The 20,160-nt window shown below is 26.2% G+C and overlaps 1 protein-coding gene across 1 annotated transcript in view; it reads right to left on the bottom strand.

Moving 5' to 3' along the window:
- Positions 1–20,160, bottom strand: part of LOC105847844 (voltage-dependent P/Q-type calcium channel subunit alpha-1A) — a 240,515-nt gene that overhangs the window by 118,709 nt on the left and 101,646 nt on the right. The window contains exons 15-18 of the mRNA XM_065799676.1: positions 12,691–12,835; positions 5,601–5,625; positions 5,414–5,462; positions 925–1,051 (exon numbers count right to left, since the gene is read on the bottom strand). Coding sequence (XP_065655748.1) covers positions 925–1,051; positions 5,414–5,462; positions 5,601–5,625; positions 12,691–12,835 — 346 coding nt within the window. The remainder of the gene's footprint in view (positions 1–924; positions 1,052–5,413; positions 5,463–5,600; positions 5,626–12,690; positions 12,836–20,160) is intronic.

Genomic DNA, 20,160 nt, shown 5'->3' with positions numbered 1-20,160 from the left:
AGATAACAGTTCCAGAGGAACCTACTCAGAGACAAAAACTTGTGAAAAAATATTATGAGAAAATTAGTGAGAATCAACATGACAAAGATTGTGAAGTGATTGAAGATGATTGAATGCAAGTACTTATTTGCTTCTGACATAAAGTTAAGCAACATTTTGGTAGGACTTTTCATCTGTTGTTTTTATAAGTTATAATAATACATATAAGGCTCATGTTATGATACATATAAAGCTCATGTGAAGGCTCATGTCATGGGTCATATAGGAAAATATGCCTGAGCATGTTATGAAGGAACATTTGAACTTTCTGGAGAAAACATTTCAATCTTTCAATGAATACAGAGATTCATCTGAAGGATTCAAAACTAATAATTTATCACAAATTTATCAAAATTTTTATTCAAAAGGATACTAATATTTAGAATGTTATCAATCTTTGTCTGCTTAAGATGGAAGACATATCCTAAGTATAATAAGAGAAGTTTTATAATTATTTGGGTCAAGAGCATTGGATGTGCTCACAAAGGTTAACAAATTTTGCATCTATTAAAAAATGTCGATCAAACATACCCGAGTAACTAGCATTTCTTTAATAATGCTCTAATAAAAAGAAAAAGGCTTAGTAAGGATGATACTGTGGTAGTAAAAAATAAGTTATTGACCTACCTAAACATGTCCACCTAAATATGGCAAATAAACTAGAAAATAGACTAAAACTAGAAAAACATTCTGTAAGATCCACTTCTGGTTAAAGTCTTGAAACTAAAAACTTGACCAAAAGCAAGAACCTTAAGTAACAAGTTAAAGTAAGAACCTTAAGTAACAAAAGCAAGAACCTTAAGTAACAAAAGCAAGAACCTTAAGTAACAAGTTTAAATATTCTTAAATAATTTATTAACTAATAAACTTTAAAAAGTAACTTACACATTTGTTGGTGGTAAAAAGAACAAGGTATTTTGTTCAAGGATCGGTGGTTTGAATGGCTGAGGAAGCATTCTTGCAGGATTCTTCAAATTTTCAATAAAGTTATCTCCTGGCTTTGCAGGAACACCTAAACAATGTTTTATAGTTAAAGATTTAATAATTTTTAAAATTAATTAATTTTCAATCATTAATATTATCCTGTTGAAAAATACTTTTTTGTTCAAAGATTTATGTAACCAATATAAATTTAAAAAATTTGCATTTAAATTATATATTTTTTACACTGATGTATAATTTATTGGAAGTTTTGCATATGACAAAAATACTAAATATTTCTTATCACTGTATCACTGCCATACCCAAACTTAATGCTGAACCATTTGACCAGTGTCAACCACACTGGTCAAACTGCATGGCATTATTCAAACTAATGCACCAACTCCATAAACCATAAATTCCAACATTAATAGAATAAAAATTTAAAAAAAAACAGAAGAAAAAAGTTTTGCTGTTGTTAGCCTGTACATTAGAATGTTGTTAGCTAAACATTGTAACCTGTACATTTAATAACTTTAATTATAACGGTGGACTTTATCATTAGTTTTTGTTAATTGAAAATATTCAAAACTAATATTAAAAAAAGAGATAACAATTTTATTTATATTCTTTTTAATTATCATTATTTACAGAAACATGCAACGCTGACAAGAAAATTTATTATTTCCTGACATATCTAGAAATTATATCTACTTTGTTTATAGTTATTTTATTTAACTTTCTTTATTATATTCTAACAAAATTTACTTTTTTTTTTAAGTTAAGGAAGTTTACTACTTATTTCCAACTACTTTTTTAACTCATTGTTTTGATGTATTTGATTAAACTTTGCTTCTACTTTTCATTGTGAAACAATGAAAAGTAGAAGCAAAAAGAAATAGAAAGACATAGAAAGTGTTTATTAAATATAAAATAAAAATATAAAAGAAATAGAGGCATTTTATATTTATTTAAACTTATTTTTTGTAAATTTTTTATCTTGAATTAAAGAAATATAAATTAAGATCATGAATTTTAAAAAGGTCATACCACATACTACTGGGAGTCTAAGAAAAAAATTATGTCACATTAAAACAGTTAGCTAGTGACAACAATAAATCCCAGTGACCTATTACTGATATATGGATCATGCTTGCTAAGAAAAAAAACCCTGATGTTATTATTAAACACAATAAATTTAGTGAAAAGGAGTCTTTTCTAGATGTCATTGATTCAACTTGGCAGTGTACTAGTTTAAACTTGGTTGCTCACAAGATTCAAGCAAAATTAGAAAAAGTGTACAAATTTGCATTTTATTTGGCATCTAGAAATAGATGGCTTTGTTGAGTATACTCTGAACACAGTATTGTTGGCAACATATTTTGAGAAACTGTGTTCCACACATTTGCTCATTCTAAGTTGCCAACAATACTGTATTCAGAGTATACTCAACAAAGCGTGTATTGAGTGTGGTATTGTAGTACAATACTGTATTCAGAGTATACTCAACAAAGTGTGTAATTGTGTGTATTGAGTGTTCCCACACTCAATACACACATTTGGTAGGCATTTTTTATCTACAAAGCAAACAGACACTTTAAAACAATGACAATAAATCAAGAGATCCATAGAGAAAGGTTTTGTTTACCAACTTGCTTGCGTGGAGCTAAAACTACTAAAGCAGAATTGAAAGCAATAAAACTGTTATACAGAAGTTGTTGAAAACTGTTTCATCGCACACAAAGGATAAGCAATGTATAAAAACTTTAGAAAATTATGTTAACTACATAAAAGATTATGGCAATACAGATATTGAAGCACTTACACTAACCTTTTCAAAAAAAGCAACATATACATTGGTAAAATATGTAGACAGCTTTATCAAATGTCTAAGCAACCATTTAGAGGATAGTTTATTAACAGGCGTTATAAATGCATTTCTTTTATCTGCTTCTTTAATAATGAAAACAATGAAAGAATTCTAGGGACTACTGGAAATTATGTGTAGCAAGGGGGCTGAAGCACTCTGGAAAAAATTCTTTGCTAGATAGTGCTTCTTAGATATAAATATAATAATGAAATTCGTTTTTTTTTTATATTTACATTTATTAAGATTAAATAATTTAGCAGATAGGGGGTCTTAAACAGTATGTTTTTAATTAGAACATAATTGAAATTTGCAAGTTTTAGTTCAAAACTATTTAGTTCAGTATTATTATTTTTGATAATATCAACAATGAAAAAAATATTGTTTAGTGTTTTGAAAAGTTAATAATATTTATAAAAGTTATTTGTTTTTTTGTATTTAAACAAAAAGTAGTTAATGATAAACATTAAGGATTTAACAACAAAGTTTTTATCTGTTTTTGTTTATTTTTATTATAAAAACAACACTAACAATGACAGCAACAGCATCAACAACAGCAACAGTTAAATTGATTAGTAGTGTTTATTTGTGACTTCTTTTTATAATATTATATGCTTTTTTTATTCTTTTTTTTTCTGATTCACTCCCAATAAGGCTGCAATCAACCACTATTAAGTTGGGAGTTACTAGAAAACAAAGAATAGAGTTAAATAGCAAGGAAACAGTTTACTCAAGACTTGAAAAGTTGTACAAATAAAGGTTTTTATTACATGCAGGGACAGATACAGTAAAAGAATGAGACTTTGAAGAGTTGTTGAATTACAAGTCAGGCAAAGATGACTTTAATAAAGCGGTTTGAAAGAAATGATTTGATAAGCAAGCTTATGAAGAAGACCATCATGCTAAACATTGTCAAAAGCTTTAAATATTTAAAATCTTGATTGCTTTTAACTAAAATAACTGTTCTCACTTGCTGATTAAACATAAGCGGGAGGGGTTTTTTATGTGAGGGTCTTAATTTTATCATAGCTAAATTTCAAAAAAACAAATAAGCTCTAAATGCGTGAAAAAGAGCAAAAAAATATATATGCGAACAATTTCTCCGTGTTTAGTATAAGAAGTTTTAAAACATAAAACTTTATATCATTAAGCTAAACCCTAAATTTTTAAATAAATAATTTTTTTATCAATGACTAAAAAAACATTGAAAAGACCATATAATGAATAAGTAAAGAAATGATTGGTGAACAGGTGACTTACCAACACCCGTATTTCAAATAGTTAGTATTATATAAAACAAATATTACAATTAAAAAAATATATAATAAAAATTCAACATTTTACAATCTGCGCATTTTGTATAATGTGCAATTTCACAATCTGTACGCAACATTATCAACATTGCCCTCAGAATTAAGGAAAATAGGGAAAAAATTGCTAAACTAAAACTATTTTAGGTTGGCGAACAGGTGAACACATTATTTAGAAACAGGGTTTGACAAATCAACAAATGTGCGAATATTTAGCACAAAATTGACAGAAAAAACAGTTTGAGTTTGCCAACTTTTGTTACAAATTCAAACTTGATAAAAAATACATTTTGATACAAATTCAACTTGAATAAAAATCACAAATTCATTTGAATTAATGTCGAATTTTTAAAATTATAACAATGTATATTAGGGAAAGCTTGTCTATTGAGTCAAAATAAAGTATTCAAGCATAAATGCTTCTTTTTTTTTAAAGAAAAAAAAAGAAGGGATTTTTACATTATTTATTATATCTGGTTAGATTTAAAAAATTTTATCCAACAGCTCCTAGGCAGATTTAAAAAACTATCCTTTGAATTTTACTAACAATAAATAAATTTTCAATAACAAATTTATGATATACAATTAACATTTAACGATAATAACACTGATCAACAAATAAAATTTTATTGTGCATATCTTGTTAACTAGGTGGTTTTTTAAAACAAATTAAATATGCTGATTTCAAATATGCAAACCATTTTTCACCATCACGTCAAGTTGTAAAGATATTTGGGTTCAAATCTTTAGTATTTAAGGTAAAGTCCCTAATATTGTCGAAAAAAAGTTATTCAAAAGTATGTCAATCTGGGTCTCAAAAGAAGCGTATTTTCATAGAGATTTTAAAAATGTTATTCATTTGTAATAAAAATAAGTATTTTTTGTATTATTGCTGAATAACATTCTGTTAAATTTTTTTAAGAGTCTTTAGCATTTTTTTACATAATTTTTTTGTCAATAAATTTTAAGGAAAAATATTTATGTTTTCTAAAATCTCTATGAAAATACGCTTCTTTTGAGACCCAGGTTGACATACTTTTGAATAACTTTTTTTTCGACAATATTAGGGACTTTACCTTAAATACTAAAGATTTGAACCCAAATATCTTTACGACTTGACGTGATGGTGAAAAATGGTTTGCATATTTGAAATCAGCATATTTAATTTGTTTTAAAAAACCACCTAGTTAACAAGATATGCACAATAAAATTTTATTTGTTGATCAGTGTAATCATTACTATTGAATATTAAAAAATAACTGAAATAAACTCTGACCATTATTTGGGCAAGAATCAAATTCTCCATGAGGATGCATACCTTCAGTCTAATTAAACATTTTTTCAAGTTTACAATTATAAAATATATTTAAAATATATACATTTGTTGTAATGTGCTTTATTTAATAAGTGGAAAAAAAAAAAAAAAAAAAGAAAGAAAAAAAAGAATAAACAATGACACATACATGCTCATCAGATGGTTCTTCTTCACTGAAAAAAAGCAAAGATAGAAAGTTATGAATAAAAATAACTTGCTGATTACTTAATTATTACACAATATTTGTATATAAAAACTTGAGCATCAAATTTTACATTTATAATTTTAAAATTATAATTATATTATATTTATTATACTATTATATTACATAAACCTTAAGTATGCTAAATTTGATTTATATTACATAAACCTTAAATATGCTATATTTGATTTATATTACATAAACCTTAAGTATACTATATTTGATTCATTATTATTGAAGTAATTTAATAATACTGAATCAAAATTAAATTAAGTTAATTATTAAAGTAAAAAGTTTTTTTTTTATTAATCAAAAGTTTGTTCTTTCTACTTTTAATCAAAGACTTTGTTTCTGGAAGTATGCAGTCTCTCTTATGCAGTTAAAAAATTTATAAATTAACATGGCAAAAAATTGATTTGTATCAGTTGATTTAGAACTGCTTCTAACTATTTTAATATATTTTTTAAAAGTTCATACAAGTATTAAGTTTAACTTATAATTTAGATATATATAAAAAAGTATGAATTCACAACTTGCGATTGAAGTGAGAATTTAAATTGTTTTTCTATTTGACAAACTTGATAATTTTAAGGTACTAAATAATTTTCAAGGGGTAAAAAAAGGCAACAAAAAAATCATTTTACTGTTCAGTCTCCTCATGAGAAAACTCTGATTCTGTTATAGAGGAGAATGTTCAAAATACTAGAGAAATGTTTGAAGAAACCAACAACTTTTTAATTCAAAAAGGTGTTACCCAAACGGGCGTAAGCACAAGCAGCTATTGCATTTAAAAATTAGACCTTTGAATTTTTAGACCAAGTACAATACAAGAGCTAAGTAAAGATGATTTTGACAAAAGAATGGAGCTTTTTGATACCATGTTGTTCAAGTTTGAAATTTAACTTGCTGAAAAAGATTATTTGATCAGACCAAAGTCAACTTACACTGAACATATTTATAAATGGTTGCAATAAATTGTATACATAAATTGTTGCTATTATGCCTATTCTAACCAACCCAAACTTATGCTCAACTCAAAGAACGCATATACTTTCAACAAAATAAGGTATTTGTCTATTATTCCTGTCAAGTAGCTTGAGTAAAGGTTCTACAATCAGTAAACTTCATGACCAAAATGAAAAAGGATGTACAGAGATAAACATAAAGAAGTGCCTAAATGTTGACATGTGTAAAAACCTACAAAAACAGAGTAGTTAATTTGAAATGTTGCCAAGAGCAACATAGTAAACAAGTTAAATAGCTGCATATATCATTTTCTCATTTTGATAAATATATTAATAAAACAAACTTCAAAAACATACTTCTTTCATTAGCAGCTTAAATATTTTAAATCAAAAACATATACACAACTTATGAAGCATTGTTTTATTTTATTATATATTATGAAGCGTTGTTTTATTTTATTTTATATAAAGTAATAATATATTACATACATCTTAAGTTTCTTAAGTTGTAATAATCTCAAAATAAAATTAAATCAACATACTTATATCCATTCGTGGTTGCCTCCAGAGTTAAAAAATATAGTCTAGTGGTACCATTTTTTTTCAGGGAATACGATACCATCTGACTCTGTGAGCATGTTTCATGGTTGACACAGAAATTCTTTTTATCAAATTGTTGCTTTTTATGAACAACAAACTGTTGTAATGTTGACAATGTTGTAATTTTTTTTCTAATCTGATCATAACGGTTCAAATTTTTTTTTAGAATGTTGTGTATCCTGGTATTTTCATAATTGTTGTTTTAAATAAAAAAAGATTTCGCATATTTTATGCAAAAAAAACAACAACATTTTTTTGCGTATTTGAGTAAAATTCTTTTTTTGCGTATTTGCACTAAATTATTTATTGCAAAATCTTTTTTTAATATAAACAACAACTATGAAAAAACTAAGTTTCCTTGATCAAAAAAACCTCAACTTTACTAAAGGTTTCATATATTTGTTTGCCACACTAAAAAAAAAAAAATTTTATTTTTGAGCGCTGTTTATGGCGCTGTGAAAAAATTTAGACAAGCCTTTTCTTCGGATTTTCACCCTAGCTATCCATTTATTCATTAACAATTTTATTAATTCAATGGAAAACATAGTAAACAAAAAGCTATATAGTTTTTTACTGTTTATAAAAAATATTTTATCTTTTCTTACTGTAATAAAATACAGCAAGTTAAAGAATTATTACAGCAATAAAAGAATCCACAATAAAAGTGTTTGCATAATTATAATTTTTAATAGCAGAGCATTTAGTTGTGCATTATGTTTTTTCATTTTGCTCAAACCTTATATAAATTTAAAAAATTTATTTAATAACTATAATTAATATATAATATATCGAGTATGAGAGAAGGTATAGCTTAAATTTTTGAGCACCTGAGAATAATTCTAATAATTTTACATTTACAGCTATTAAGTTTCATTCCATTGGCACAGATCATAGTGCGACACCATCTACAATGGATTGTGATAAATTAGCAGAAACTTTAATGTAGAATGTAACAATGTCATCAGCATATTTTTTAAGAATGATTTCAGGTGAAAGATTAGCGTTAATGTAGGAAATAAAGAGATTGAACAGGAACCAAGAACATTAACTTTAAGTACACCAGCTTCAGTACATTTGCATAATACGTGTTTAATGGCAATCAGATGTTAGTCATTAGATGTGTTATGCTCACTGAATTCCATTGGTCAGGTTTTCTATGAGTATATAGGAAACAGAGAGAGCAATTTCAAAGCGAGGGAGATTTGAGTAAAAGCAAAGCTCTACACCTATTTTTTCAAACATAAAGGCTTATATTTTTACTTAAATATAATTTTAAACATGAATCCATGAAGTATATTACAGATATTTTCATTTTATGGGCATTTACCATACATTCACAGGGTAGAACAAGGTTGTTGTTTAAAAATGTTTAGAAAAAATGTTTTTAAAAAACAAAAACATTATTAATTAAAAAACTTTCTAGTCAATATTATTGTAGTTTTCTAAAAAACAATAAAACTTAATGTACTTTCGCATTATTTTAATTGATTTGACTTTTAGACAACATAAAAATGTAGCTTATTTGATGAGGTTATGTAATTGTTGTTAAAAGAGACTTTTTTACCATAAAAGTCTCTTTCAGCTATGAGATAAGAATATATATATATATATATATATATATATATATATATATATATATATATATATATATATATATACATATATATATATACATATATACACACACACACACACACATATATATATATATATATATATATATATATATATATATATATATATATATATATATATATATATATTTAAACAACTTTAAAATGTATTCTACAAAATAGAATGCTCAATGTTCTTAAAAGAACAGAGCAATTATAAATTAGTAGAAAATCACTTAACAAAAAATTTATTCATTTAACAATGTGTTTCATCAATAAAGACTCATCAGAAAACTGATTTCTATTATATATGAGTCTTTATTGATGAAACACAGTGTTAAATAAAAATTTTTGTTAAGTGATTTTCTATTAGTTTATATTTATATATATGTATACATATAAATATATATATATATATATATATATATACAGTGTCTCAAAAAATTATCCGACCAAAAAAGTTTTTCCCAATAAAAAATGTTTACGCTCTAAATTATACTAAAAACAATGAATAGCGAAACTTATTTTGTCTGTCATTTTAATTCTATTGGGAATAATATGTTATTAAGCGTTCATTATATTTGATTCATGCTTCAGTTGGTTTATTATTTGACCTAAAAGAAACTTAGTACTGAATAAGCTTGTAAAAAAATTATCCGACCAAGCCATATTTATGTAAGTTTAATTAATTTTATGTGAAATTTGTTGAAATATTTTAGCAAATTTTTATACAATTAATGAAATTGATAACAAAAAACTGTTTTTTTGTAGTAAAAAAAAATTTTTGTATAAAAAAAAGGTTTAATGTTTTTTTAAGTAAAATGGTTGGAAGTAAACGTCACTGGACTGTTTCTCAGAGAAATTTAGCTGTCGATCTAGTCAATCAGGGTAAAACCTATCGTCAGGTGCAGCAAGAGACTGGAATTCCTCATAATACAGTATCCGACATAATGAAGAAGTATAATTTGATCGGAACAACAGCCACAAAAGAAGGCCAGGGTCGCAAAAAAAGACTTCTAAGAGTTTTGATAGAAACTTAATTATACAAGTCAAGAAAAATCGCTTCATTTCTGCTCGAAAACTGGCTGAGCAAGCTGAAGAGAATTATGGAATCAAATTATCCCATCAGACAATCAGAAATCGTATCCGAGACCAGGGATTTCAAGGACGACTTGTGCGTAATAAACCATATTTGAGTAAGAAACACATGAAAAGAAGATTGGAGTTTGCTAAGAAGTTCAAAAACATGCCGTTAAGTTTCTGGAAAAAGATCCTGTGGAGCGACGAATCGAAATTCAACTTAAAGTCATCTGATGGAGCCCAAAAAGTTTGGAGAAAAGCCGGAGAAGCCTACAAATTAAGCTGCGTGAGAGGAACTGTCAAGTATGGTGGCGGTAACGTGATGGTATGGGGTTCAATGGCTTGGAAGGGTGTTGGAAAACTCCAATTTATTGATACTATAATGGATCAGGTGCAATACAGAAACATATTAAAGCAAAATTTGAAGTCATCTGCTTGAAAACTTTGGCTAGGATCTGATTTTACATTTCAGCAAGATAACGATCCCAAGCATTGTGCCACTAAAACAAAGGAGTGGTTTGCTGAAAATAATGTTGAGGTCTTGGAATGGCCTGCACAATCACCGGACCTTAATCCCATTAAACATTTGTGGGAAATTGTAGACCAAAAAATTGGAGATCCGTCATTTTCCAAATAAGAAAACCTCAAAGTGGCAATTGAAGAAGCCTGGAAAAAGATTCAATCAGAAGAAACAAAATCTTTAGTCGAATCAATGCCTAGACGTTTAGAAGCTGTAATCCAAGCAAAGGGAGGCCCAACAAAGTATTAAAATAATTGTTTTGTTAAACAATAATTTATTATGGAACAAATAATGCGTTTGGTCGAATATTTTTTTGTCAATAAAAAAACGACCTAAGTTCATTTATTTAAAGACTGAAAACTTTGTGATTCATATTTTACATTGAAATAAAGAAAATCTATTTAAAAACATGTTCTTTTATTTTTATTAATCTTGAGTTTACCAAAAAAGTCTAAATTTTTTTTTTAGGAAAAATATTTAAAAAAGTGTTTGGTCGGATAATTTTTTGAGACACTGTATATATATATATATATATATATATATATATATATATATATATATATATATATATATATATATATATATATATACACAACTGAATGCTGTAAGTCTTTTGCATTTTTATCACTACACAACCTGTTAGTGTTAGGGTATTTCATTTGGATATTTATTCTTATTTTATTTGAATAAAAACTGCAACTACGATTTGATTCAAAGTTCAGCAATTTTTAACTGATCAAAATATCATACTTTTCAATATATGTTTTTAACTTGTCAAAATATTTTTTTTTATGAGTAAACAAGCTATTTTGTCAAAAACAAAATGGCAAGCCTTTGGAATGCATAAAATGAAAATAAGCAATCAAGAAATTGGCAGGCGCCTAAATATTTCTGAATTCAGCGTTCGCACAACAATAAAAAATTATTTATCAACTGGAAGTGTCGATAATAAACTTTGTGCTGGGTGTCAAAAAAAAATGACAACATGCAATGAAACCATGCTTTACACGCTAAGCAGACGTAACCTAAAAGCGAGAGTATCAACTTTAAGTGCAGAAATCAATAGCTCGCTGGTAGACAACCAGAAGCAACCAGAAACAGTTAGTTGAATGACAATAAGTTATTATCCAAGAAAGAACTAAATTCATTTCATGGTGTAAGAAAGCTTTTGTTGATGTTAACCAATTGCCAAAGATGAAAAAAAACGGTGCAAAGAGCTTTTAAATTATTCAGTGGAACAATGGAAAATGATTATCTATAGTGATAAATCAAATTTCGAAATTATTAACAGAAAAAATAAGAGATTTGTTTGTTGCAAAAATACAGAAAAATATTTGAAGCAACACCTACTAATCCATATTCAAAAAGGTGGTGGCTCTATCGGCATATGGGGATGTAGATATCAGGCTCAGGTGTTGGCTGTCATAAAATATACTAAGGAAGATTAAATCACTATGAGTATTGTGACATTTTGGAAATCGTGCTTATTCTTAGTTGCGATTTCTTCCAGGCTGATCAAGACTGGTTATATCAACAAGACAATACTCCATGCCATACAGCACACTCAATCACTGATTATTTCCTTAAAAGTAGTATTTGACTCATGCCTTGGCCAGCACAATCACCAGACTTAACCCCATTGAAAATTTATGGAGCTGGATGGATTATCAACTAACAAAAAAGCAAATAACTAGTCACGAAATGCTCAAACAAGAACTGACCAAACTGTGGCTTGAAATACCAATCAAGATAATTGAAAACTTAATTGAATCAATGCCAAGGCGAATACAAGCATGTATTAAAAACAACGGGGGTCATATCTTGTATTAATATATTTCAATTAAAAGAATTTGAAAATGCGTTTAAACTTTATTGCACTTTTATCTAAGTAATCTTTTGATTACTTAAGTTTGTTATTTAATTTCAGAAAATATTTTGTGTTTTTTTTATTCAAAGTTGGGTGTTATTCTTAATCGACTAAGAAAAAGAAAAAAAAAAAGCCTGGACCCTGCCTCATATTTTCCCTTTGTACCACTCTAAACATAACTTAACTTTAAAAAAACAAGTGTGTTTAAACTTTTTGTATAAGGTGTGTATATATATATATAAATATATATATATATATATATATATATATATATATATATATATATATATACTTATATATATATATATATATGTATGTATATGTATATATATATATGTATGTATATGTATATATGTGTGTATATATAATTTCATAATTTGAAAAAACTTACTTTGAGTGGGATGGAGAGTACTTTTCATGAACCTCTTTTAAATGTTCTTCACAAGCTTTTTCTTCTTCTTCTATTTGTTCTTTTTCATCTGCAGTCAAAGATATGTTGTCTACAGCAATAGCCAAAAACACATTTAACAAAACAACTATGAAGGTTAACAAGTTAAGGAAATTTTTTAGATTGTAGTTTATTTTTTTAATAGTAAAAAAAGTTTTACTTAATTATTCAGATATTTAATTTAGACAAAAATATAAACAAAAAAATATATACATGCATTTTGGTAATAAATATCCATTATAACTAGGTGATATCTGCTGAAACCCAAACCCTTAGTCAATGTAGACAGCTTCCTATTTAAGCTCAATATTATTAATGATATTTTATGGTAGGTTAAATGCGCAAAGAGATAATTGTTAAAAACTTTAATTATTTCTTACATAAAAGTTATATAATCAACAAAATAATATGAAGGATGTCTTATTAACTATATTATCTACATCATTGTACCTTATAATTAAAAAGTACCTTATAATTTTCTGCAACTTTGGAATAAGCATGAATAGAGTATTTTTTTTTTAAGTTCTTTGTGCAACTTATTTTGTTATTATTGCATCATTTAAATTTAATTCTAAAACAAGTTTGGATGCATTTAAAGTTTCATAAATTTGTAATAGCACCAGATTTGATTATTAATTAACTTTATGTAAAGCTTGATATAAATTACATTAAAATTTACTATTATATAATTTATGACATGATTTATCAAATGATATTATTAAATAATATGATTTTTTAATACCATTTAATTATATACAGTTAGAAGTTTATATTTAGTGGCCTTCTTGGCCATAGGGAGGTAAAATAACATAAAAAAACAATTATTTCTTGAACCACTGAGTAGCTAACTTTGATGTGTATTTTGGATCTCTATCCTATTGAGAGATGAAATTATGAGATGAGCCTGCTATTTTGGTGCTTAATCTCTATTTTTGGTTTCATAAGATCAGTATAAACATCTTTTGTCATTATTCCATTGATGAATTCAAGTTTGGTAACATCACTTAAGTTACAAAAAAACTTTTTTTAACATGTTTTTCTATATTCTAAATTTGAATATTTAGAAAAAATAAAAAGTTTTAAAAATAATTCCAGAAATATCAGGATAAAGATAATCCATGATAGTAAATTATATTATTATTATTAACAATATATAACTTGCATATTTTATTGATCATATATTATGGAGCATATATTATTATTGCGTTTATATTATTACTGAATATATACTATTATTGCGTATATATTATTGCATATATATTATTATTGTGTATATATTATTATTGTGTATATATTATTATTGTGTATATATTATTATTGCGTATATATTATTATTGTGTATATATTATTATTGAGTATATATTATTCTTGTGTATACATTATTATTGTGTATATACTATTATTGCGTATTTATTATTATTGAGTATATATTATTATTGAGTATATATTATTATTGTGTATATATTATTATTGCGTATATATTATTATTGAGTATATATTATTATTGAGTATGTATTATTGTGTATATATTATTTTTGCATATATATTATTATTGAGTATATATTATTATTATTGTGTATATATTATTATTATTATTGTGTATATATATTATTATAGCGTATATATTATTGCGCATAATATATTATTATAATATATAATGTTGAGCTAGAATTTGGAAAGATTCAAGAAGCAGATGGTTGTTTTTCTGTTAGTTTTGATGAATCCACTTCTGTCAAAAATCGTGGTTATATAAATCTGAACTTACATGGTTTAAATGGTTTTCAATCACTTGGAATGATTCCTGTAAGTGGAAGCAAGAAAACTGAAAAAGCTATTCAATTTTTTAACTCAAGATTGCTTGAACGTATGTTGGATTTGGACAAGGATATTGTAGCAACAACCACTGATGATGCATGTGTAATTATGAATTTTGGAAAATGAAACTAGTCCACTTCACTTTGCCTGTCTTGCATATGCAATCTATCTTTGTTTTTGAGATATACTTTGAAAAAATCATTTTATGAATGATATATTAGTTGGATGATGTATTAATTGATATTTTATGTTTTAATTGAACAGAAAGATGATTATGATAAGCCAGAAAAGAAACATGATAAATCTAACAGTGAGTGAAACCTGGTTTCTGATGTTGGTCCAATTATTGCTAAATAATGACAATTTTCAACCACAAACTATCCAGTCCTTTAAGCAGAAAAAAATTTTGAGATTGTAAAGGTTGATGGAATAGCCTTACCAGAATGTTTTGGAGATTTTATGAAGTTTGCAAAGAAGCTAAAGTAGCAATGATCCATCTTGAGCAAGAATATAATTTTTCTGATGAAAAAAAAAAAAAATTATGTAAAGATCTTGCTCCGATTGAGATGTTTTGGAGTATAAAACTATCCAAGGCAATACCTGGTGTAAATTTAAAAAATTACCATTACTCTTTATTTTAAAAACACAGCTTTGTCTCACACAATTTAAAAAAATCGAATTTATTAATTATATTCAGTATATAAATTATATTTTTTTACAATCAATTTCTACACTTAGAAATGTTTGAAAGGGCAATCAATATCCCCAATAAATTATTCTCTGATAGCTTTTACATCTAAAATATTGTTTAAATTTAAAAATATACAATAATAGGGTTAAATGAACAACATTTAACTGAAAGGAAACAACTGACAATATGGTGTATCATGAAATTTTTTTTTTTTACTTTTTATGTTTACCAAGAAAGGAATCAACTGCAAAATGTATATAATACAGCTTTTTCAAATCAAGATCAAAGAATCCTAAAAAGGTCATATCATTTCAGGGAAAGGAAGTATTCAAAAATAAAATGTTAAACAACAATAATTCATATAATCGAACCAACCTAACATTGTTTCTGTTCTATGAATTAAGTGTTTATTTTTGATCTATAGAAAAGGTGTTAAAGATGGATTTTTTCTATAAATCTATCATATTTATTTGTCTTATTTCTCTTTCAAAGGTTCTTTTCTATGTTAATATTTTATGACATTTGGTATTTGCTGTTCATAGTAAAGATTGATTTTGTTTCATTTGCTACTTTTTGCATTTATTTTGTGTTTTCTTAAATTCAAAATGGATAAATTAACTTAAACTAAATTCAAAATGGATAAATCTTAAATTAAATTAAAAAATGGATAAATTAACGTGTTGTCAGTGTACCAAAAGCAGATCTGTGTATTTATTACACTGGCTCGAAGATAAAATCTTACAAAGATGAGAGAAAGTGCATGCATAGTTCCATAATAATAAGAACATGTGTATTTTTTGGTGTTATTTTATTATTACTATAGTTTTAGTACTATTAAAGTTTATGTAAAAATGTTTTATAGTATAGTTGTTAAAACGTATAATGAAAATAAGTTTGTAAAAATATTTTATATTATAGTTGTTATATCATATAATGAAAATAAGTTTGTTTGATGAAAGAAAGTCAGCTTTAGGTGTTCTTGAGGTAAGTTTGTAATTAGTATGTCTAATGTTTGAATGCTTAAATTATATTATCACTTATTGGTACAATGAATAAAATTGTTTCAGAATTTGGATGCCAACATTAGCCCTGTTGATTATGGTACCTTGGAAGAAAATACTGTTGTTGTTGAGATGGGTTTATATTCTATATACACAATGTTAAAAGGAAAGTCAATGCTCAAAAATAGTTATGAACCATTGCCACAATTTGTATATACTGGCTTCGGGTTTTGGATTTCAAGATAAGATCTTGTTGAAGAAAGTGTGTTTGAAGAAAATGCATTCTCTGTTGGAGTTAGTTAAACTCAATGAGCATATATATTTTTTATATTTAGTAGAATTTTAGTCAAATAAAAAACATGGTTTCAAAACATTGACAAACTCTGCAGCAACTAGTAGACCACGAGCAAAAGCTCTTATAATATAATGGAAATATGAAAGAAAAACAAAGAAAAAAACAAAACTGAAAAAAAAAATCCTTTTTATTATGATTGCAAAGGAATTTGTAAAGCACCCAAAAATTCAATGGTTTTAAATATTTTTGTCCTTTAGATTACAGTAAGGTTGTAGATTATTCTATTAGAGAAGTTGGGTCTTTTATTAATTGAAGTGTCACTGAGTTGGCGTTGCAGGCAGACAGTTGTGGAGGCCAGAATTAAAATATAAAAATAGTATTAATGTTAAATGTTTGTTCTTGAAACTCATCCTAACAATAAAGCAATTTTTCTTAAGTTTTTGATTTCTGAACACAACTCTCTGTCTGATGATACCGGTTTCAATGATACTGAATAGGTGCTAAAACGTGAAGCTTTACCTTTCAGAGGACTACATAAAGGTCGTGATGTCTGCCAAAAAAAATCTTTTTATGTGTATAAAATAAAATTAGGAGACTTGAAAAACCTTGAAAAAATTATTCTAAACTGGAAAATTAATGAAAATAGGGGCAAAACAAACTGGTTGAAGACAAGAGAAAGATTGAAAAAGAGCATCTTAAAGTTATATATGAGTAAGGGCTTTGTCTAGGACTATAAGATAGTAAAACTAAAGGAAGGTGTTTATCACCTTCATTTAGTTTTGTAATAACTTAACTGCTTTGTAGTCACAGGGCAAAAAAATAGTCAAACCTAAGTTATAAGATATCAAATCTTAATATATTATATAATATACTAGAAAATTTATGGGCGCCCGTGGCGCCTGTTTTTAGCAACCTTTTATACTTGCTAATGATAATTATTTTGAGAAGTGAAGTGAAGACAAATAAATCTTATATATATTATGCATACCTAATGAGTGTTTATAAAATTTATTAACCACTACACTACACAATACTTTAACTCAATAAGTTAATCAAGTTTAAATAAAATGAATTTGTTTTGACACATGATATTTTTTAAGTAACTAACGCGCTTGAAAATAAAATAACTTCCGCATGATTAATATGCAAGCGTTATGTCAGCATTACACTATCAGGGAATCAGGGAATCAGTGACCTGGGTAAATATACATTAGATTATAATAAATATTGATATACTAAAATAAATAAAATAACTGCATTTTATACCAAACAATGCAAAGCATTTCTTTGAAGATTTAGTGGGCAGAAGATTTACAATGTCGATTGTTTTGGTACTGAACCTTACTTTGAATTAGAGTATTTTTTGTATAGGGGAGAGTGGGGCACCATGATACATTTTTTGTTTTTGCCTCGTAATAATTTTTTCAACAATCTTTTTTGTTTAATTAGTAGAACAATTTATACATACAAAACTAAGTTTGTTCATTACCAAAAAAAAACAACTTATGAGTTAGTAAAATTAGAAATTTGATCAAGGTACAATCTTGTCACCCATGGTTTGTATCAATCACCCATGGTTTGTATCAAGGTACCCCACCCATGGGATACCTTGTTACAAACTATGAAGCACCCCACCCATAGGATACCTTTGTACAAACTATGAGCATAATTAAAAAAGTAAACAAAAAGTATAAAACGAAGAAAAAAAGCACATTTGTGCTTAAAAGGCAAACAAATTAATAATTATAACTCACATAATGCATCTAATGGTCCATACCACATTTTAGAAAACATGATAATATGTCGTTTTAAATGTCATTCTTAAGCATCAATAAATAATGATTGTGTATTGAAATTGGATCTCCTAGTATTATATTTACATAAATCTGTTAAAAATTAACTGCAAATAATTAAATAAATGATTTTTAGAATTGTTTATGACACAATAGAGTACTATTTTACAGTTTTAGGGCACCCCACAAATACTGTATCAAGTTATCTCATACTTGTTAATAGAAAACAATCGGGCTTTTTTAGTATAAACTTGTTTTTTCAATAATTTTGTCTAATTAAGACACATTAAATAAGCAACCTTAAAACTTATAAACTTTAAAAATTAATAAATTACTTTGTCATCATAAAAACACAGCCCTAATAATGTCAAATGATATAATTTTTTTGTCAATACATAGCTGTAACAGTAACTGTTTCACCATATGAAAGTATGAAAGTGGTTGTTATAATTCTTAAGAGCCCAACAAAATTACAATGCTTTATGGTGACCCATTTATCATGGTGCCCCTCTTTCTCCTACCTAATTTATCAATTTATTAAAAAAAAACTATATAATTACATACTCATTTTTGTTCCATTTTAAAAATGAGATTATTAAAGTTAAACAAAACTTTGTTATTTTATTCACAGAAAAAAAAAATGTAAGAATGATACATTTCTATAAAAATTATTAAGTCATTGTGCTATTATTTGTCAGATTTAATACCAAAACATCATCAATCCTCTCTCTTCTACCCACTAAAAAGGAATTTCTTTACAAAGGAACCATTTGATTTTATCTTATAACACTGTTAAAATAATTGTACTCTTATTTAATTATACAAAAAATATTTACTTGTATATTTACATTTTTTAACATATAAATTCTTGTAAAATATTTTTGTCGATTTTGTATGCCATTAAGTAGTAACTTTTTTTATATGTCTGTTAGTGTTTTAAAAAACTCCTATAGTCATTGGGGGATTGTGTGAAAAAAATCTCCCACCTTGTGTGTATCTGTGTGTGTGTGCAAACCCATAGATTTTATGCAATAAATATAAAAAAAATTGTGTATTATATATATAAATATTTTTGGAACTTCTATCAAACTTTGCTTCAATTGAGTACTAGGTTGACCTATTTTTAGTAAATTTATTTTTTCATACTGTAAGGGACATGTTAAATAGAAAATAGCTTAAACTGGGTTTAATTTAATTACAAAAGTTATTCCAGCAAATGAAAAACAGTGAGTTATGATTAACAAGGACTCTAATATATATCCATACAAAGTATATTTAACATAAAACAACACACTTAATGCATTATACAAAAATCTGAATGAAGTTTGGCTGAGCTTTAACTTGTCAAAAAATCAAAATAATTATATTAAACTAATTAACTATTTATATTAAATAAATTATTAATTTACTTAACTACAGCGGAGAAAATAGAATTAGCCTTACTTTATTTTTCATTCTAATTTAACAAAAATGACAATGAAACAATTATTAAATATACCCTATTTCTTATTATCTTTTACTATAATTAAAAAGTTTATAAATTGGTATGTTTAATTAATCACAAGTGGAAAAAAAATTAAAAGTATTCAATTTGTGGAGAAAATAGAATTAGCCTCATTTACATTATATACAAGAAAATACAAAAAATATTTTTTTTTACGCTCATTTAATATTCAGTATTGCTTCCTGAATTTTTAATGACTTCAAATATGCGACTTGACATACTAGTCACAAGATTTTGGATAGTTTCTATAGATATTTCATTCCAAGCTTCTCTGATACGAGTTTTCAGCTCCAATGCGGATTCATATTGCTTAC

This window comes from Hydra vulgaris, chromosome 06 (genome assembly GCF_038396675.1).
Source record: "Hydra vulgaris chromosome 06, alternate assembly HydraT2T_AEP".
In the NCBI taxonomy this organism is placed as follows: Eukaryota; Metazoa; Cnidaria; class Hydrozoa; order Anthoathecata; family Hydridae; genus Hydra; species Hydra vulgaris.
The sequence above is the reverse complement of the archived record's forward strand: the minus strand, read 5'-3'. Positions and strand labels throughout refer to the sequence as shown.